At 35.7% G+C, this 22977-nt stretch overlaps 1 protein-coding gene across 1 annotated transcript in view; it reads right to left on the bottom strand.

The window, feature by feature from the left end:
• Window positions 1-22977, bottom strand: part of PLCE1 (phospholipase C epsilon 1) — a 141061-nt gene that overhangs the window by 20698 nt on the left and 97386 nt on the right. Inside the window, exons 5-20 of the mRNA XM_035554342.2 lie at window positions 22146-22291; window positions 20077-20335; window positions 19163-19371; window positions 14428-15103; window positions 13731-13913; window positions 12664-12781; window positions 12113-12272; window positions 7355-7477; window positions 7133-7269; window positions 5918-6156; window positions 4702-4763; window positions 4417-4582; window positions 2487-2594; window positions 1944-2060; window positions 1704-1862; window positions 569-692 (exon numbers count right to left, since the gene is read on the bottom strand). Of these exons, the coding sequence (XP_035410235.1) occupies window positions 569-692; window positions 1704-1862; window positions 1944-2060; window positions 2487-2594; window positions 4417-4582; window positions 4702-4763; window positions 5918-6156; window positions 7133-7269; window positions 7355-7477; window positions 12113-12272; window positions 12664-12781; window positions 13731-13913; window positions 14428-15103; window positions 19163-19371; window positions 20077-20335; window positions 22146-22291 (2986 nt within the window). The remainder of the gene's footprint in view (window positions 1-568; window positions 693-1703; window positions 1863-1943; window positions 2061-2486; window positions 2595-4416; window positions 4583-4701; window positions 4764-5917; window positions 6157-7132; window positions 7270-7354; window positions 7478-12112; window positions 12273-12663; window positions 12782-13730; window positions 13914-14427; window positions 15104-19162; window positions 19372-20076; window positions 20336-22145; window positions 22292-22977) is intronic.

Below are 22977 nucleotides of genomic sequence, written 5' to 3'. Positions count from 1 at the left end.
AAACTGTTATTCCCTGTTCACTTGAACAAGCCCAGATACAGTAGCTTCTCTACCTTTATGCATGAAGCAAACAGCTGACACTGAAAATGGAACTAAAATAGGTATTTCAGGGGTTTCTGGGATTAGAAAGCAGCCACAGAGGGTTTTGAAGAATCTGCGTCTTAGATTAATGGCAGTCAGGCAGATGCAAGGACTAAGCCTGTAGCGAACCTTGAACTTTCAAGTGTCTCGACTCCTTCGAAAAGACAATACAGGTGAATGTAGATAAAGTACACTATGAAGATAATATTTTTTTCATAATGAACATAAAAATAATCCATAAAGACTAAAATTCAGCATACATTGCACAGTTAAAACATCTGATGGTTGGAATTAAACTCACACTCACGTTCTCTATATGTTCAAATTATTTTCACTACTGCATCAAAGTGCCACTGAGGACATTTAGTACATATCACAAGGTAAGATCAACTTACCTATATTGTTCCTGAACTAGAATGATATGTGCATGTCTTATTGCTATAGTTCTCTAACAAAAATACTGTAGTAAATAAATACATATTGTTACCATCAGAAAGAGATTCATAGTCATAGTCATATTCATCCTCTTCATCTTCTTCCTCTTCATTCGTAGTTGTAGGGTTGCTAGCACCATTGCTAGCCTGTGCTTGCATATGCGCCAGCTGGTGAGCCTAACACATCAGAAACACTTATTAAATTACTGGAAAGTATTTTTAAAAAGCAAAAGTCTTTTCTTCAGTATTTGAATCTTATTTTGTTTATATGAAAGTACTGAATACATATAGTGAGGAATAAGTAAGATTGTCAAGATCAAACCAACATACCATTCTAAGGGCTTCAATACAAAGAAAACATGTATTGGTAGAAAAACACAAATATATGAATCCTGATTAATTATGGGGAAATGTCCATTTTGCATGTTATTCAGAACAAGACTGCCTTTTCCCAGTCTGAGGTATGCTGTTTTAGAATCAGTTTAAAACTTTTTTAAAGAATGAAGAACATCCATATACTGGTACAATCAGTGTGATTTACTTATTCTGATACAAGCATGCCAGTCTAAAGATTTTCTGTGAGTAAAAGCCCTAAAATTCAAGAAAAAATCCCTTTTTTGCCTCCTAAGATTTGTTATTTTAAACTGTATTTACATTTGGGGTAAAAGCAATTAGTTTGCAATGAATCAATCCAATTGCAATCTATCTGAAAAACAGCATCCCCCACCACAAGGGAAGAAAAAAAGGAAATAATTGCCTGGCTTGAATATGAAAAAAGAAATAAAGCCAAGTTCTATCAAAAATTACAACATACTATTTATATACATACATATATATACATGTATATGAGTATACTTGAGTATTCTATACATATACACACATGATGCATCTCACTATTTCTCATGAGCATGCATGAACAGCATGTTATATATAGCCTCAGAGTGAAACTTCATTTATTTTCATCACATAGAACATTTGGTGCTAATCATAGTATCATGAGGTATTATAAAAATAAAATACACTAAAATTTTGTGATGCTGTCTACTTATTTGCAAGTGTTGTAATCCTCTCTGAGTCTTCCAAGCATGATAATGCATTAGGTAATTGCACAGTATAAACTTAAAATACAAATGAATTACTTCTAGCTATAGTTAGGTCTCACTGCTTCCTACTAAGAAAGAACTGTACCTTTTGTTTCAATATATCCACTGGTGTTTGATGGGCTTTGAGCTTCTTGTTTTTAAGCAGGATTTTTCTTTTCAGTTGGCCAGGTGAAGGAAGCATGGGGTCATCAGAAAAGTCACTCTCAAATAAAAACTTTGTTACCAGCTTATCTCCAAATACATTCTGAAATATCAAGAATGTAATATATTATGAAAGAATCCTAAGGCTTGTGCTTAGAATAATTTACCACAATTTATGGTCTACCTTGAAAATTTCAGCCATCTTGCGCTGCTGAGGTAATGAACAGTGGTTTTCTATGGATATGATAATTGGCATGTCAGAGGTGATAAATGCGTTGCGATCAATAGCTTCAACTACTTCCTACGAGAATGAAATGTCATTGAAAGAACATGATTAGTTTCCAGCATTCAGTCAACTTACTTCAGTTAAAAGGGGAGAAAAGGGGGCATTTGTTTTCCCCTCTAAGAAGAATCCACTGTATGCTTCCATAATAAGACCCTCCAGATCAGTCTAGCATCTTGTTACAACAGAACTGATAACAGCTACTTATAGTTATGTTGACACAAAAAAACACACAGAAAATTACATACATTTGCTACAAAAACTAATTTGAAAACCATGTTTACAATTAAGGAGTTTGTGTCTGATGTAGTACATAGTTTATATCCTATTAGGATTTAGCCTATTAGGATTTGTATTTCCTGTAGACATTTTTTTTTTACCTCATTAGAGAAAAAAGTACAGATTTTTGTTTTGTTTTATTTTTATATGCAATTACTAGCATACCTTAAAAGAGATCTTAGTAGTAAGAGTGTGCCCATGATAAATGATAGGCATCCCATCGTCACCATCCCAGCAGTCTAATTCTACACTTCTACAGCCTTGTAAGAGAACCTACAATGCAATTGAACAGTGTGAGCATGTAGAAACCATAGACTCATATCATCAAAGCAGAAGACGAGCATTGCAGAGCTAATGAAAGCCCAGTGATCCAGAAAAAGAGCTGGAACGAGCAATCTCTGAAGAGTAAACAGTCCACAGAAGCTACAGTCCCTGGCTAACTGCATTTCCTAGTGGGAAAATGCAGAAAGCATTTAAGTTCTTAGGAGAAATACCATAAAGCTTGAAAATTCACGGTATTTTATGGAACATATGGTATCTGCAGAAAGGGGTTTTTAATATTAGGAGGGATTCTTAATGTCCAGAGGGAGACAAACCTTTCCATATTTCTACCTGCAAAAGCAGTTGGAAAGTAACATGGCAATTTATTCTAGGTTGTTAATATGACAGCTTAAGGGCACAACATCTGCAGCTTCTTTGCTGTTTTTGCTTTGGGATGGTTTGTTGTTGTTGTTTGGGTTTTTGTTTGTTAGTTTGTTATTGTTAGTTTTTTAAGTAGAAGGTCTGAAAATAATTTCTAGTGAACACCTTCCATGAGGATAGTCAGAATGCAAATGTGCCAGGCCATCTTGTTTAGTGATATTAGACGAATTTACTTACTTTTTAGAAAACCATTGAAGAAAGCAAAAAAAGGAAGGAGGGAAAGATAAGCTAACCTATCTATTGTCAGCCCTGTGCTTTTTATTGCTGTTTTTTTTACAGAATGCTCATCGCTAAAAAAAAAAAGTTATCTATATTACAATTAAATATTTTACTGAAAACTAACATCTCTACAAGCAAAATCATTTTCAGCAAATACATTCATGAACAACAACAAAAAATACTTCTCCTATGCAAAATGCAGATTATCGTGCTTCAAGCAGTTGTGTCTATGGCTGGCACACCATCACTTCTGCAAGAGCCAGATACACTGAGCCAGAACAGACTGCCCCCTCTCCTCTGGGGACAACTGCCTGGGGGACAGGAAGAGGCTTTTCTGCATCATGCATATATTAGAGCCAGCTGAGCTCTATCTCACTTCCAATCTATTCCCAATAAAATACTCACATCACTCTGTGCAGTGCTGTTATGGGAACCTCCTTTGCAACTACATTATTCAACACAATCGTGTTATTCAGGCTTTCCTAACACAGCTTCACCCTTCTATCTTAAAACTCCAAGCAAAGCGGCACATGGGATGCCAGATGAGCCCTTCTCAATGGTGAGTCACTAACATTTAGAGTAAGGAAAACACTGCTCACAGGGAAGTTGATGCTTTCTCTAGCATTTGGTAAATATACAAACACACAAATACATATACATGCACACAAACACACACAGAACCAAATGCCCTAGGGAGAAATCATTCTTTTCCTGTTCACAACCAGAGAGGCATAAAGTCTAAAAAACTCTAGAATATTCCTAGAAGTAATGTTTTTAGAAGTTGTAGTTCCATTTGATATTTGTCTTTGCAATGCAATGTACAATATTTGAATAGTGTTTTTGACATCTGAATGAACTAAAATATTAGATCAGTCTTTCCTGTGGGAAAGTCTAATTTTAGTAGGTTGGGTCAGACCGACTGGTGTCTAGATGCTATGAATTTCAAAGTAAGCCCTTTTTTTTTTCTTTTTTTTTTTTTTTTTTGCCTTAGAAAAGACATTTGAGCACAACTGTGCTTACGGGCAGCTTTCCCACACGTCATGTTTTCCAATGTTTTACAAGCGGGGTCTTAGAACATTCAGATTTACAAAGCAAAAAGGTCACGTTTCTGCAATTTGCCAGTCAAACAAACAATTCCATGTTGAAAATTATGCAGTGATCTAAACCTGTATACCTGGCTGTAGAGCTCCACTGAGGATTCCCCTTTAAGCTGATGGCCAGTAAGGTAAGTATTGTGTGAAGATTCAATGTAGTAATATGACAGTGGAAACTGCAAGTCCTCAGCATTCTCTTGTGACTCATCATTTTTGGAGGCAAAGTTGTCTTTATCCATCAAAAACCTAAAAGTGAGATGTCAAAAAATTTTATGCTATGCTGAGTATTTGTGAATGTCATACAAACATTAATATACTGGTGTCATCATATAAGTATATATATAAATTATCAATTAATTAATTACCTGGCAAATCCTTCAAAAGATAGCAGCCCCTGCTGGCACATATTCACACTAGGTTCAAATTTCTACAAGGAGGAAGAAATGTAAGAGATATATAATAATTATTTTTAGAAATACTGCTTTTTCATATTTTCATAGTGTAGTTTTCGCACTGAGCTAACTAATTAGTATATCGAAAACCAGTCTTTTTTGTGGATACAGTAGTAGTGGTGTCTGCAGAATGCTCATGCTTGTTTTAAAAATCACTAAACAAGCAATCTAAACTATTAATTGCAGCATCATAGAATCATTCAAGTTAGAAGGCACATTGAAGGGTCACCTGATCTAACCTCCTGTTCAAAGCAGAGTCAGGTCTTAAGCTGAAATTAAAAAGGATCTATAATATGCACCCTTTTCCTATCAATTGTGCTCAAATACAACACAATTAGAGACTTGTGGTGTGCTACCCTGACATTCCTTTAGAATTTGTGTCTTTTGAACTTTGAAAATTTATGTTACATATTGATAGTTGAAATATCCAATTTCTAACCTTAGTTAACTGCTAAGTGGGTGCTTGGTTTTGGATTGTACTAATTACACATTTGGAGGTATTCAAAATTAGCTAAATACTTTCTAATCACTTCAGCCATTGTATATAGTGGAATAAGATGTTCACATTTGCTCCTGGAAAATAACTTTGAGAGGATGAATGTTTTATTAAGGTCTGTTTTTTTGATTGTTTGTTTGTTTCTTTCTTTCATTCGTTTGTTTTAAACAATAAAAGAAAAATATGTGGAAATTTTTTAAGTTAGGGTTAATCTCTACCAAAAGTATCACAAACAAGAAGAAAACCATGCACTGCCATGAATACTTTTCCCAAGTGTTGATGTCCCTTCCCAGGTAAAGCATATATAGCTAAAAAAAATATGTTTATTTGCATGATTTTTTTTTCTTTTTATGGGTGTATATATATGTACACCTGCACAATTTTATAGCCTGCAATAAAGATACAATTACATGTTAAGTTCTCCAAATGGAAACAATGACTACAAAGTAAAACGCTTTTTGTGACCTGAAACAATATTGTTGGGCACACTTACAGAATAATCTGTAGTGACAACATTAGCGTGAAAGGAGATGACACAGATATACTATTCTGAGTTTGAGGAAGACAAGCAGGGAAAACAGAAGTAAACAGGACTCCTAGTAAAAGGACCTGCAAGATGTTTGTATTACTAACCTGGATAATACTGAGGATTTCATCATAGGTGCAGTGTTCTCCTTGGCAATTCACTAGGAAGTCATTTAGTTGCTGGATGCCCACACCAAATATCCCCAGTGATGTGCTTTCAACTCCAGTACCATTAGTTACGATACTGGCAGCAGCAATAGCATCAGATATTTGCCTCTGGTTATCTGACAGCTGCTGCCTACTCTTAATGAACAAACCAAGGTCTGAAACATTCCTAGTCAACAAGTCTTAAAAAAATAATATAAATATAAATATAAGATACATAATTAATGTGTATTATATACATTATATAGAATTTAACTTAGTAGAATATTTAATTATAAATTACTTGAATATCTTATTGAATATTTTAGCATTAACAGTAAATCTGAATAGAACCAACTTGTTTCTATCCACTGATAGGAGAAAGAGTGTTAAGTGTGTACATAAAGCAGTGGGAGCAGACTGCCATAAGTGTTCAATTATTATAAACAAAATCCTAGAATTTTTAACATGGATTCACAATCTCTCATGGTGTCACCCAGGATCCTCCTGTTTCCTCTCACAACCACGTACAGTCTCGAAGCCTTTCCTTTGCTGTGTGCAATCCCATAGCCTGCCTGTGTGATCAGACCTTTTCTTCTTCCAGTCCCATACGCCAGTGGTACTGTACCCTCCCCACAGGCTGCTTGGCATAAAAACTGCTTTCTTTAACAGTGGAGAAAGCTCCAGACTTAGATTATGGTAACTGGGGAACTTAAAGAGGGACAGAGATTTCCTTCCCCCTTGTCCCACGTAAAGCAGATCTACTAGGAAAACAGATAGGAAAAAATCAACCAGACGAGACACAGTGCACACAGCCTTTTCATTTCTGCTCCCTATGTTTGCTCTCTGTTTTATTCCTACAGCAGATTCCAGAGCTCCTGCAACCACATACTCCCTGTGTTGGGCCCAGCCTATCTGCAAAAAGCTTTTTGCCTCTGCTATACCAGTTACAGATATATCTGGTTAATATAAAGCAGGAATACTTTTCCTCTTCTTCATTTCTGAACAGAGAACCTGTCTTACATCCAGCTAACCAGGTCTTACTGGAGGTACGGCAACAATCCTGTATTTGAACTTATAATTGATTGCCGTTATGAGATTGACTGGGACACTTTTACTTGAGGCCAATAAATGAAGCTGTTCAGTATTCTAATGGCTGTGTTTTCCTCTTATACAAACCTAAATCAGGTTGGAACCCAATGTTATTTTCATCAATCTTCAAATGAGTATAAAGTGGAGTAGGCTCTAAACCAGATCGATTGCAAGGCACCGCATAGACATCGAAAAGGTCTTTCAGATCCTTGCGGCTACGGACACTGCAAAAAGAGTTGAAAATTTCAATTTTTGCTCTTTTATAAACTTGGGTGAATGAGATCAATACAGAATAAAGATTTATTTTACCTGAAAGATTTGAAGAGCTCCACAAATTCCACAAAAGTCATGTTGCTATCAGAAACCATGAAGTTCTGAAACCCCTTCATTCCTCCTTTAACACGGCCATGCCAGCTACTGCTGCTCCATGTGCTAAATCAGAAAGCAACTGCTGTAATTTGGTTACATTAAATTTCTACTTCTTGAAATATTATACATTACTGCATTAATAGTTTATTTGTATTCTCCTTAATGTATTTATTAGCAATATTTGGAAGAAGCAAATAGAGCTGTACCTTATAAGATCTGCAATGACTGTTTGTACTTGTTTTATAACGGCTATTAATTCCCCTCAAGACAACTGCTAACTTTGCCAGAACAATTAATGTATATGCATACTATTTAAAGCTCTTCCATGTGCGAAAGGGCCTGATGCAAATGGCACAAGTGAAAGCATTCTCATTTTTTCTTGAAAGAAATCAATGCCAGTGTTCTTGTACCACAAGCTTTTAAAACCATGTCCTGCTGTACATGAGGTTCACTAAAGATTTTCTAAGGGAGAAATAAAAGGGATGTAGAATTCCTTAGAGCTCTGCACTGTCAAAAAAAAAAAGGAGAAAAGACAGTAATATTACAACTGGATACACAATAAAACAAATATTTTCCTGTACAGGTATGAAGTTTTGTTTGTTTGTTTGTTTCCATGTCTGGGAGAATTAAAGGTGTAGATTTAAGAAGTATAACCCTTCCCCTGGCAGTCAACCCTTCTCATTTCCCATCCACATGGACTTCTCACATACTTTCCAAAAACAGTCCAGATTATCATCAGATACCTCAAAGACAGGTCAAGCTACAGTCCTCTTCTTCTTTTAGACTTGGACAGTAGCCTCTGGAGGCCATTTCCTTCCAGAAATGAGGTTATAATGATTTCCTCCTTTCAGCTTCTTGGGCTGAAGGAAGGAAAGCAAACTGGAATTTCTTGAGAGCAAAGGGAGAAAATGATCACAGAAATAACTAGCTGTTTGGTGCTCATTATTTTGGTTGACAATAATTTCTTTATAACCTTTATAACAATTGTTAACCTGAATTGTGCAGCTGAACAAAGTTTTTGAAGCAAAACAATGAATTTTCAAAAGCTGCATCCCAAAGTTTTCAGGCTACTACAGGACTTAGACTAGTACTTAGTCCCCACCTTGAACTATTCCTTGAGCTGTATGAACAAGTACTTACTAAATTTCAAGTACTAATTTGTAAGGGTATCAGCCAGATGGGTCAAGATCCCACATTCCTTCCAGGGCCTAAACACCAATGACCACACATGCATGACTGGGATTTACCAGCACCAGCATCCTGCAAAGGAAGGTACCTAAACAGCCAATACAAGAATTGTCTAGTTGAAACCATAACTAACTCCAGAAGTTACAGTTTTTGTTTCAAAGTACAAGACTGGGTGACCGTATGTCAGACTTTATTGCTCCCTAATGTACAAACCTACAAATCCATTGGTCTAGGAATTCTGCCATCAGGTTCAGTACAAATAGTTCCAACAGCTGTGATGGAAAAACAGGACCAGCTTGTTGTCCACTGTCCCTAAAGACATTTGCAGTCCCTGGAAATTTGTGTTAGAAGCAGACTTCACATAAATATACTAGATAGGATTCCTCAGTTCACTCCTGGCCTGGGGTGCATGCATGCAATTGAAAACAGCATGTGATTTAAAGTATTAAAAAATACCATCTACTTTGGTTGATAGTGTTCAATTTGTTTGACATCACTATGGTAAGTACTGACATACTGCATATAACTTTTTGGCTAAAATCATTCCTAACATTTTTATCAGACAAGAAAAATAAACCACCACGAAGAAAGTCTCTTGACTCCCAAAAACAGACTGGAACTGTAGAGTACTGAAAGGAAAACCAGCAGCAGATGAGAAAGCTCACCATTTCTCCAGAATTATCACTAAAGATTATCTTCCACAGTAATTCCATAGGTAATAAGTACAAGACTGTTAAAAAAAAGCCAAACAAACAAGAAAAATCCACTACCACTAACCATCAAAACTGTGTAATTAGGAATGGTATAGATTATACCGGTATATAGATAATGAGAGAGAAAGTTCACACTTTCTTCACAAATAAGTCCCCATCTCTAAGTTTCCGTGTTCTGCTATATATTTATGAGTGGTGTTGCTACCCTGCACCCTGTTTCCACCTTACAGGCAGCACTAGGTTTCTAAAGAACTTGGGAAGTTGCTGCATGCACATCCACTTGGAAGGAATGACAGAAGACAGCTGCAGGCTACCTGTGTGTGGAAATCATATGTACATCTGGATTGCATAAGGATTTATTTTCAGTGTAAGTTGTTTGTAAGGAGGTAAGGAATATCAAGGGTCTGAGCTATATAAGTAAAAAGAGAGTTCTTCATTCTCTACCTGCAAGAAGTACTATTCTCTAAAATGTACAACAAAACCGGCTCTTTCTTATTTTAAATTAATATATATATATATTTTCACTTTAAGAAATTTGATTTATTCAGAGCTTCTCACATAGTGTAGACATGGATATAAGTAATTGTTTAGGGAAAGTTATTTTTAATGTATATATAATATGGAAAGAGAAAAAGAACCAGAAATCTTCCTAGCTGCTACACTGCGTCTTTAATCATTTGTTGCCAGCTAATATTTCTGTGCTGCAAAGGCTTTTGCAGAGCCCAGTGGCACTCTCTCCCTGCTCTGCTAACTCATGGGTTCTGTGAGGGACCATACAGGCACCTACAGCTGCACAACCACTGAAGGCCAACAGTGGCTCCAACTATTAAGCCTCTTCCAGGTTTGGGTCTACATCTAGGTGCAGCAAAGCTGACGCTAACCTGATTTAATTAGCTCTGTTGAATCTGATCTGTACAGAGCCACAGAAACATCTACAATTCAGTCCCAGTGGATCATGTATTTCCTAGATTACTTCATAATCTAGGTCATTTCAGCTCTTTTTTTTTTTTTTTTTTTTTTTTACTTTGGTAAATGGATTGCTCATTTTATCTTAATTTACGATACTACTGACAAAATTGGTTGGGTAAAATTAAGAATATAAATTGATTGTTATGATTATGCTAGCAATTGAGGAACTAAAGATAATTTCATTTAGTACATGTGAAATGTCCATACACGTGAAACCTTGCAAGCACAATTTGGGCTTATCAAGGGATGAAAATACCAAGACTCAGACTTTCTCTAGTGCTCCAAGTGTCTTAATTCTGAGGAAGATTTCCTCAGAACAGATTAAAGCATCCATATAGCTGCATCCAGAGTAACCTTCTGCAAATTCTAGCATGATGGATCCTATGAAGTTGGGGAGAGCTCTACCAGGCAACACAGTGGAGTCTTCAAACAACTTTGCCAGGGAAAACTGACATAACTCTGGGATGCCTACAGTGCTAAGCTGTGCAGGAATCTGTAGAGAAACCCAGGACGGACTGAGAAGATTTAAAGAAACAGTAGCTGCCCTTTCCCCTGGGAATGTGAGTTCTCAGTTGAGCCTTTTAATCTCATTTAGAGAACAACAACTCTTTTGGCATAAAAAGCAAAAAGCAGATTTGCAAAACAGAGAAACATTCTTCAGAGGTATTAATGCAGTACTTCTTCAGTTTAATATGAAATTTCTCTGATCCTTGAAAATAAACACACAAACAAAATAACCATAAATGTCTTAAAGAGATAACTCCTAGTCTGGCATGTTCATCCCATCGTTGTGTATGACAGCGAGGAACAAAAAGAAAAGAACATAATAAGAGTCTCAGAAAGCAGAGGTAAAAGGAGAAGCACCCAGCCACAGACGCCCACAGTTGGCTCTAATACTCACTTCCACTGCTAAACCTAACCATGTTAAGTGTAAAAAATCCTACGAAATAGGCAATATAAACCAGTACATAAGACATGTCTCTTCAAAAATAATGTTCTGTCCGAAGCATCGATCTCTTCCATTGTTTACCACTGCTTTCCAGGGAACACCAAGATTCACACTCAACCCACACCACAGCCTTCATTCTGTTAAAAGGCACTGGAAGGTCTCCGTTGTGACTGGCTTCTTGTATGTCATCAAGTACCATCCACAACCCTGATATATTATTCTTGCTATATTATTATTGCTATTAGTACTACTACCATTACTACTATTTATAGAATTAATACATTACTGCATTATGTCATTGCACAGCCACAGCATGACCTTTTGAACTGCGTAAGCGTAAGAAAAATGGTGAATATTAAAGGAGAAGAGAGGGGCCTGTAAGAAAAGAAAGATTTCAAAACTGTTCCTCCAATTGGCTGAGAAAGTATTGAAATCGTCACCAGGAATGTCAGCAAAAGCTAATAATCGCCCACGTAGAAATGACTTGTGCTGAGAAACCTCAGCACTTCAGTTCACACATCTACATTTCTGTTGAGTTTATATAGAAAACGTCTATAACTGTGCTTTGGACACAATCTGGAGAAATAATTAAACTTGTGGAGTTTTGGGATGAATTCCAATGTGCTTCTGTAATAGACTTATTAACTGAAGCATGCTGCTCAGGGACTGTCTACAAAGCTGTCCTCCGATTCATGGTATTTCAGCTTAAATGCCCTATGTTATGCTACAACATGTTTCAGATGTCTGTCAAAAGCCTAATTGCATTTCTGGCATTGTTTTTGTCAGATTTTGTCAGTTGGGCAAGAAAAACACATTTGATCATAATTAAATAACAGTAACTTTTTTCTTTTAAAATCAAAGCACTGATTTTGTCCTTACCTAGACTGACTCTTGCTTGAAGACATTACAGGAGAGGAGACTGGTCTGGCTGGTGAGGATGTGACAGCTCCTAAATTAGGAGATCCAGATGTTGTCAGAGAGTGTGTTCTTCTTGACGACAAGGTGTTAGATGGAGAAGCATTAATAATAATATTTTGATCTACGGAGAAAACAAAAGTTTGCAGCACTGTTACAGCTTCAGGCCCAACAAAAATGCTTTCATTGATGTTCATAATTCATTAATGCTCAGTAAAACACTAAAGGGATGCTGGGATTCTAGATTTGTACCAAGACAGTCAAAAAGATATGATCTGAATAACGCTTATATATGCATTTAGTCTGACAAGAAAGGAAGTGTTACTAAAACTAAATGAAAGAGCAATCATGAAAAAAAAAAAAGAATTTTTTTAAAATTTTATAGCATTTGGAGTTTTGAATGTATAAGTAGTTTCTTATCATAAACATATCTTTAGCACCGTAAAAAATATCTGTATAAAAAGATTTTAAGCAAAACCCTGAGGGACTCTTGGATACTGAAGCTATGTGTCTACCTGATTCTTCTTGCTCATCAATATCTTGAGGATCCGAACCACTTCTATTACGATATTCCTTACAGCTTTTTGCCTTCCGAGTGGCCATTTCATCATCAGTGGCCTCTCCACTTTCACCCTAGAAATGAAGTGAGCACCATAATAAACATCCTCAATACACTATTTTTTCATTATTTATCAGTGCAATCTGCAATTAGACCATGAGATGAATCAGCCATTCCTTAAGAAATTACTTCTTTAAGGCCAATAACTATGCTGTCAGTAAAACCATCTAAGTAGAAAAGAGACAACTTAATCATGATGAAGGATATATAATGACTGCAGGAACATCAGGTGCTAACTCAGTTTGACATCTCACAGAGGACTACAATGATTGTGCCTCTCTAAACTGGTCCAAACGGTTTTACACTATTCTACTGGTGCACGGGTGCCCTAAAGAGGATGAATCTTGTCATCTGGATCTCCCCTACCTGCACACTAGAAAAAGTGGATAGTGTTGAGCTGCTAGACCCTGCATTTTTCTCTGTTTCCTGGCTACTGCTGGAAGTCGTTGGGTCCAGAAAAGAAAGTGGAAACTGCCAAAGTCCAGTGTTCTTGTCAGCCATGTAAGATAAAACTGTATGCAATTGTAAGGCAGAAGAACTGAGGTGATGTTTTCAGCAACATGAAAACAAAAAGGAGCAAAGAAACCAACTACAGCCTCCAAACATTACTTTGCAGGTTACTATTTTTGTTACTAACAATATCTTACCTTTATACTAAGGTAGCAGCTAAAGTTCCTAATACAATTCTGTCCCCCATCTGCTAGTCCCAGTGCCAATGTTTCCTGAGAATGCTTCAAGCATGACAAAAGAAACACAAACTAATGGAAAACTACAAGCCAAAAAAAAAAAAAAAACCAAAAACAACAACAACAAAAAAAAAAACATGCTGCAATAAGCAGTTTTAAAATTATCATCTAACTTTGCCCTGGTTCACAATATAGCTAGCTAGCTACACAGTAGCTGTAGGAAGGAAACCTATCAGCCAGATAAGCAACAAAATACAATAATAACAAAATATTCTACCCTCATAAGTACTTTCTTCTTTTTCTTAGCTGCATTTATTCCCAGAGTGTTGTTTCTCTGAACACTAGGTTTCTCAGTGCTTTTGGTAAGCGTTCCTGTGCTTGTGTTTCTTGCACTCCATCGTCTGCCTCCGAAAAGTTCAACAGCCTGAGCCAAGGTTGGGCCTTCAAACCTTCCATCCTCCTACAAAAATTCTCAGCATTAACAAAACAAGAAGAATAACTGCCAAAGAACAGACACATTTTCTTAAGCAATAATACAGACATCTCTAAGGAACCAATGAAAGACAAAACAACAAGAGTAGGCAATTGTTACTTATTGCATGAATGCAATAGGGTTATTTTGTTTGCCTTCTTTTTTTTGGCCTTAACTCTCAGCACTCAATATTTCAGCATCCTTTTCATGCACAGTCATTGCTTTCTCTTTAATAAAACACTTATTCCAAAGCTCCAAATTTACAAAGAATTTCATAATAATAATGACAATAATAAAGATTAACTTGAGCGTATCAAAAACATGCACCATTTGATGAAACATTATGTGGAGAACCAGATCTTGTTCACTCAAGCCATGTTACAAAGTTGGAGATTTGGCATTCAAGTTTAGTATTAGTTTACTTATAATAGAAACTAATTGCATGACATTACGTTGTTGGTATCTTTGAACTTGTTTTATATAAAATCACACCATCTTTTACCTGGTAAAGACCGACATACTGTTTCCGTAGCCACTGTAGTCTTTGATCAGGGAATCTTCTCATTTTTCTTACAGCTTTAGTCAATTCCAGCAATCCATCATATAGCATTCTGGCAGTATATTTTGGAGCAACAAAGTGCAGCAATTTATTATCAGTAGTCTGAAGTCCATAAAGTAGTGTTATACCATTTTCTTCAAGGGACATGTTACAAAGTTTATTCTGAACACACACAGTGTGCATATCAATGCCAGAGTGTCCCATGTACACAGCCTTGGCTGAAAACAAATCCAGAAAACCTTCCAGAAGTCCATTTAGTCCAGTATTGCCAAGAAACTGGTATTTACCAAGCTCAGCAGTATTACCCAGTACACTCAGTTTCGCCTTAGCATTTGCAGGGCAAACTGTTGTGGGTTTTGTCCAAGTCAAAGTACTATTGTCAGGCTGAAGCTGAAGAAAGCAACGTGCTGAAAGATGCGTCTCCTGGTCATAATGAATGACAGTCACCCCTTGCAGCATGAACTGGTGGACATCAGCTCTGATAGATAACACGTACCAGGGAATGAGTTCTATGCCATGGCAGAAAGCCTTTTGTTGTTCTTCTGTTGAGGTTGTGTCCCACTCCTTCAACTGCTCAAATATATCACTTTCAGAATCTGAAAGATCTCCAATTACAAATCTGTATGTGAACAAAGATGAGGGACTTATATTTAGTTTCGTAAACCCACTTCCTACCTAGTGAAGCACATAATTAATGTGCAGATGTATGCTATGACTGATTAATACTTTTTCTCTTGCAGTTTAAATTGAAAAGAATACATGGACTTACAGGAACATCTGTAGATTTTACAATAGTACAACTTATGTTACTGAATTTTTGAATTAAAAGATGTTGCTACTCCTTATAACTCCTGTAAAAATATAAATATGTTTTCTTAGAATTTTCCAAAGATTACATTAATAATAAATAACTTCAGTTTGGATCTTAAAGTCAAGTGATTCCACTTTCTAAATTAATAGCACAAGATCACCTCAGTGGAAATATCATTAAGTATTGTATGTGGAAGCCGGTAACAAGATCTAGTGGAAGGAAGACAAGATTTTTAATCCCTTTAATATGCAGATTTAATGTGCAGACCTTTCTCTTATTAACGCTTGTGAAACAGGGATTAAAATATATGCCTTCCTCAAAAGAATGCAGCACAAATGTTATCAGATACTTCCCATCAGAAAATTTAAATTTTATGTAAATAAAATTTAACATGAAACATTTATTATTTTTTTGAAATATTTTATGACAAGAAATACTGGATACAGAACAACAATATCTGCACTAATAAATGAAGTAGTTTAAATATAAATTCTTCCCTACAGAAGCTTCTAGCATGTATGAATGAATGATACTGCTTTAAATTGAACATAAAAAGAGTAAACTTCTCCACGTACAGCAGAACTAATGAAGCGCATTTTCCTGAAGATACCCAAACCAGCTTGCTTTGCATATTCTTCAAGGCATCCTGTCCTAATACCCTCAATACCCTTCATATTGCCACAGTACTCTCAGCTCCTGCCCATGTCCTACCAGCTGAGTAAAAGGCAGTTCACATTATGACTTGTTCCAAGCCACATACACCATCTCACTGAGTGAAACACCACACATAACCATTAGGTCTTCCTCAAACTTTTCTCTCCCCAGAGCACTAATTCACTTGAATTTTCCCTTATTCCAGATATCAATGATTTCTCAGCCAATAGGCTGAGGGATTTTTGGTGATGTTGAGGAGACTGACAAACAAGAATATAAAAACTGTATCAGCCTTAAATGTAGCTGTACTTCGTTAAGAAATCTTCCTAAATATAAAGGTCATATCGTATACTTGAGCAGGTATAAACTGGTGTTAAATTTGCTGAGTCTTACCATGCTATATACATTATTTGCCTGGGTTATGCAAAATTCAAATTTTCAAACGAAACTAACAACTGAAGTGTCTCACTCCCCCATGCCCTCAAAATAATCAAAAAAGTCTCTGCAAAAATCCCAGAAAATGTATTCTGAGACTAAATGTGCATGGCCAGAGAAATTTTATATATAGGAGGCCAAAATGGCAGAGCTTCGTTCCTGCCTTATTTCACATTTGATAGCACTGGCACGCTGCAGATTAAAATGCACAATTAGGTAAACCAAGCGCATGCATGCAATCGTATGCAGAAACAAAACCTCTGACATTAGCTAGCAAAAGCAACATAGCTATGAATTACTGAGAACAAACTTACAGAACTTGGTTTGAATCAGAAGCTTTCTTTACACGTGCTGCACTAAGATGCAAGGAAATGAGAAGAAAGGATAAAGGAATCATTAAAACAGATTGCTGTTTTAGAGGGGGAAATTGCATGGGATATGAAAAGGAAAAAACTTGATTTTTTTCACTATTATTGTAAAAGATACTTACTATAATTAAGAAAGCTTAAAAAGGAAGATGGGTTCAGGCCAACAAAGAGATGTGACAAAGTTTAGAGCATCTTACTAGGACATTTGATTAACATTTCTATAAAAATTGTATTTCAAACTTGATTTTTTTCCTATTTGCCTTTATTTCTTTGAGAATTGTCAAGTAAGATTTCTAACAGAAATTAAAGTTTGATATTTACTGGGCATATAAGGTAACTCAGGGTGATTAGACAAGTCTCTGTCTATAGAGTGACGTTGAGTTTATTTGCAAACACAGCTGGGAAAATAACAGCTATTCCCAGTACCCACTTTTTTTTTTTTTAGATGCCTTTCATTTTTTTCAAATCAAACTAATCAATTTTGCTGGGTTCATGTTCCACAATATTAATCTGAATCAGCAAAAAGCAAACTACTTGAAAATTTTCCTTGTAATTAAAAAAAGAGAGAGAATTATATTATAAGGTGTATTTTTCAGCTTTTATAGCCACGATAATACAATTATCAGGTAATAAATAATTTTTATAAAATTTTGATTATATAATACTTTATAGGAAATATAGCTTAGGTCTCAAAAGAAAGGCTTTTAGTTGTTCATAGCATTAAAAATGAATCAAATATTACAGCCTCCATACAACAGGGACAAGAGCACAAAGCTCTTCTGCCTCTCTACAGGAATTTGTTTCTGTCTCACCCAGCTCTCAATGCCCATGAAAGAGATGGCAAGAAAATAAGGAATTGAAGTAAATTAACACTTTCACAGATAATTTTTCTACAAGTCATTATGATGTTGAAATCAGCACTTACTACACCAGAACTACAGGCACTAATAAACTGTATAGCCAATGACTTGAATCAGGAAGCTGCAGTTCTGTTTATTTCAATTTGAAACTTTAATTTCTATGTCATATTAACTTTTTTTTTGTTTTTAACATTAATTCCTACTTTAGTTAGAGTGGAACTTACTAGCTTATGTTTAAACATGAAGCATAAATAACTAATTTACCAAGAACTGATTTCATAAACATGTAACAAAGATAACTTTATTTTCCCCATATTTTTATTTTATATTTAAATTCTGCTTTGTGTATCCAAGTGAAAGGTTGATTTCCCTAGCTCATTCTTTATTTGAACTGAGAGTTAAAAGCAGATTTCAAAGTATATTAATTAAAAAAAATAATTTCTGGAAGAAAGTGTTTAAACTGCAGTAGGTCAAGAGACAACATAAATGGACAAAGTGGAACTGTCTTTCTTGGCATAATCTACTGTGCCACTGTCCAGAAGGAACCAAAGCCAGATGTGAATAATTCTATTAGAAACCATTCTTTCAGGAAATAATTATTATTTATTTGAAATGAGGTTTACAATTGCATGTTAATGAAATAAATGCATTTAAAACAGGAAGAGGGTAGTTCCTTCTCAGGCAGTCACTTATTAGATTTTTGTGTAAGTAGCTGAAATAGGTTGGATATTTCTGAACATACGGATATTTTACATCGCTTCACCTCTGAACAGTATGGTTCTGATGCTCAGTTTGAAGTTATCTTAACAGGTACCTGGTTTAAAGCTGACCTACCTATGTCTATATGGGCTGCAATTTCACTAAAGCAACACTCAGTCAAGTGACATCATAAACTTTGCATTTGGCATATTTCTTGTTGGTGAATAGTACAGAATATACTGGCTCTTCAAAGTGAAAATCTGGGATTTTTGAACACTGAGCTCTTTAATGGGGCACAATCAAGTAAACATCTAGGCAAAATAGCAGGACTAAATCAAAATGAAATTTCAAAATGTGGAATTACTTACAAACATCTTCTGGTCATAATTTTAAAGTCTCAAATGAACACGACCTTAAAAGAAGTGGTCCTATGAGCAATAATAAATAACCCTTATTTTGGAAAGGACATGACGCTGCTCTAGTGTGCAGAATATAATGTTCTGAGCTCTGATAACAGATATGTCCCGGTGCTATTCCTGGCACAACAGATCAAAATTGTAATCGTAACTGTGGATTTTTAAAGCTCTATGTGTAAGATGAAAGGGATTTACCCTTATCACTAGAGGAAGTAATTACATCATGAGGGAAAATATAACTATACAGAGAGTTCCCAAGCATTTGAGTAGCAGATACTTAGCATAATTCCAGGCGGAAAAGGTTTTGACTTGGAAGACGATAAATAAAAGGGAAGAGGTTAAAGTCGCCTATGTTTCTATAATGAGCCTTGATAAAAATGAAATTAAACATGAAAAATGTGAAATATACAGACTGAGATAGAAAATGAGACCTACTGGTACCGGTTTCTGTCCTTCAAAGAGTTTTTTCTTGAATCACTTCCTTCACTGAAATTATCTTCACCCTCTTCAGATTCCAAACTGCGATTACAGCTCCGAATAGTTTGGAATATATTGTTTGCTGTTGATTCTTTTTCTGGATTATTTAAACCATCTTGGCCTACTCGTTGCAAGAAATTATCTTGTCCACTGTAATCTGAAACAAACTAAAGATGTCTAAAATGTTAGTATTGTAACAACAGAAACACTAGAACACTGTCATCTACTTCTCACTGGAGGATTTTTTTTACAAGAATTAAGAATATTTAATATTTATTTCCAAGTAGCTTCTAATGGGATTTTGTACCTAATTCTAATCCCAAACGGACCAAATCACTGCATAAATCAAGTAACAAGTTTCAATAACTCTCTGTAGACTTTTTAAAAGCCTAGGCTTTAATCTTTTGATGTAACAGGGACTTTTTTTTTTTTTTTTAAAGAAAAATTGAAAAAACTCAAAGGAATTGCTTTGTTTCATAAAGGAAAAACTCAATCCATTGAGCTTCTGAACTCTGTTTTTAAGGAACTGAAAACCTTCCAATTCCCAATAAGCTATGCAGAGGTCAGGGCATTTAACAGAAAATAGATGCACCTTTAAGTATTTACATACTTATTTTACCTAAGTATAAACATCGTCCTTTGGTACAGATAGTAATTTCTCAGTACACCTATATCAAACTATTTATAAAAACCTAATTTATATTGCTACAGTTACTATGAGAATTAAATAGAGGTCCATATAACTGAGCTATATCCAACAGTGGTTTAGGGAACTCTAATTAGATGATGATCTCATATAAACTAATAAATAATATCAAATAATGCACTGGATGGCTATGAACATAACCTCTTAGAGTATCAGTCCTACTTACCTCTAATGTTTCTTCCTGGGAATTGTACCGTGGACAGAGTCTGATGAGGCTTGATGCTCCATCCAAAATTTCACAAAGCTCTTTTAAAAATACACCACAGAAAGGAACTACTTTACAGCCTGGAATATTGAGTGCCCGGTTGATCACTTTCTTGTACTCTGATGATGACTCATGTTGTGCCATAGCATCTTTCAGACTTCGCATAGTTTCAATATCAGACTGGTCCATAAATTGCCACATTTTTAAAACTTTTCTGGATCTATTGCAAAAAGAGATCATAACTGTTATTAAAAAAAAAAGTACACTGAAGTTCAACACTTGCAGCATACATATAATAATGGAAATTTTTATCATTACTCAGAAATGAATCACATTCAGCTAATTATTTTTATGAAAATTCTGGTTAGTAGGCCACTTCTACCCTTTGAATTATCAAACACCAAAACTAACAAGGAGAAGCAAGCAGTCTGATCTATGTAAGAGTGCTGTAACACCTGGGATTTTAATAAAAGCCCACATACACAAGAGAAAGACAAGCAGGCTCTCTAACGTTTCCATTTTGTCATTGCCTTAAAGTTAAAAGGGCCTAGGAAAAAATAAGAAAAAATGAAAGAAATGGCATAAAGACAAACCAGATGGTTTATTACAAATTCCTTTAGCTGTATTATGAATAAATAATCAATAAAGTGAACAAAAGTAAATATATATATTTAAAATATTTTACATTGACTTCTTCCCATTTCATTCAAACTCTGCCATGGAAATAAATAATTCAAGATCATTTTCCATCTCTCAGGAACCAATGCAGTGCCGCAGATGAATCTTTGATTTCAAACAGAAATGGCTCCTGGTGCTCCCTGAGAAGGACCTCTAGCACTGCTGGAGGTCTCCCCCCTTCTGAGCTGCATGTCTGTGTGAAGGCATGGCCATCCCTGGCCCCAGACTTACCAAAAGGTTTGTAGAAACACTACCAGCTCAATGTCCTTAACCCTGCTTTCTGTCCTAATCCTGGAAACACTGCAAATCGTGCACCAGCCTTGCTCTTTGGTTTCCCTTTTGCTGTGCAGATGCATTACAGATAAAATTAAGCCCTTAGTTTGTTTTGCATTTTCCCTCACAACTTACATGGCTAGGAGACTGTGGATGCATTCTGCTGAAAAAGACTCCTTGTGTCTATGAGTGTTTCAAATGTGTTTTATATACCAAGAATGTAAATAAATAGCTCAATAGAATCCTTACTAAACCACAAAGACCGACAATACAAACACATTAAAGCTTTGTTACACAAACATGAAATACAAGGAGGGTCAGAGCTAAGAGATGGGGAAATCTGATCTTAACTCCTCTCTTCAGTCTAATTTGCTGCCCAGTAAACTGCACACCCCAGCAAAGGCAGCACCTTTTCACCCACCTGGCCCCATACAAGCCCACAGCTCTGCAGGAAGGCTACCAACACGTCTTTAACCCCATACTCTGTCTTTCTCCTGGAGACACGGCAGGTCTGGCTATAGGAACATTGCAGCACAAGACCCCTGCATCAGTCAGTGTAAATAAACTTGGAGAGTTTAAAAAAAAAACACACATAACTTTTAGCTGTTTTGGGGGTGGTATTTTGGTAGGTTTTTTATTTTATTATTTTTTTTGTTGTTGTTTCGTTTTACAATTTAAGACAGACTCTATTAGGACGTTATCATGATTATCTTTGACTTGTGCTCTGGAAACTCCAACCCCAAGTTACATTCGCTTTAGTCAGTGTTGGCAAACCATAACTTTTTTGCCATCTTCCTTCCACATTTTAAAAAATTCTGTTTAAAAAGGTATGTTTTTTAACATATCATATTTAACATTTACCAGAAAAACTGATGGTGTCTCCCAAGCATTTTGAAAAAAATGCCTTTTAGCATGTTTATTTTTTTAAAAAAAGGGATTATTAGAAAGTCACAGGGTGAGATGATGTAATTTACCAACAGATTTCTGTTTAGTCCATTGTTCTCCAGAGACATCTGCTTAACAGAAGTTGCAGTGTAATCTATCACTGAAAAGCCGTTTAAAAAGAGAGTTGCCAGTACCTTAGCCCTGCCAAAAACTCCATTACAGCATTGTAGTTGCCCATATTCCAGCAGCATTTTGCCACATGTACTAAATATGAGAAGACTTCTCGTTTCTCCTCCATAGAACCTGCAGTCAGGATCAGCCAGGTAACCCATGAGCTCACCTTGTAAAATAAAATGGACAGTACAGTCAGCCAGAGCAATGTTACTTGGAGCATTTGTTCACATCTAATATCTTTTTTCTCATTTTCCTTCTGCAAGGATGGTATCCGAGAAAAGACTATGCATGCACTTATGGCCATATCTCACATGTGTTACAAACACACCCGACACACAGACAAACTTGTGTTCCACAGTTAAATCATTAACTATTCTGATAATACTTGTTAAAAAACAAAACAAAACAAACAAAAAAAAACCTACTATAAAGTAACATGAGATATTTTTCAGGTCACCAAAGAATATGGACAGCTTAAGCTAGTGATGATTTCTAAAGCTGTCAGAGAGATCTGTAATGTAAATTCCCATTAACCCAGCTTACAAATCTCAGCCTCACCCTTGTTCTTACAACATGGAGAGTGAAAGTTGATAAACTGTGTTTTTTATTTTCATGCACTGAATGCTTAAAATAATTAATACTACCTCTTTGCAAAATTATAAAAGTAAAAAATAAAAAATTTCAGTTTCCTAAGCATGACCATTCTACTAGCTTTTGTTTGATAATTAATTAATGCCAGTAGGAATTAACTTATTACAAGATTCTATTTGTATTAAGAAAAAAAAAAAATGTTAAACTTTCATTTTAACAGTGTGCAGATTTTCTTTCCAGTTTATGTTCCCACAACATCCA

This window comes from Cygnus atratus, chromosome 7 (assembly GCF_013377495.2).
Source record: "Cygnus atratus isolate AKBS03 ecotype Queensland, Australia chromosome 7, CAtr_DNAZoo_HiC_assembly, whole genome shotgun sequence".
NCBI lineage: Eukaryota > Metazoa > Chordata > Aves > Anseriformes > Anatidae > Cygnus > Cygnus atratus.
This window is presented reverse-complemented; position numbering and strand designations above follow the sequence as displayed.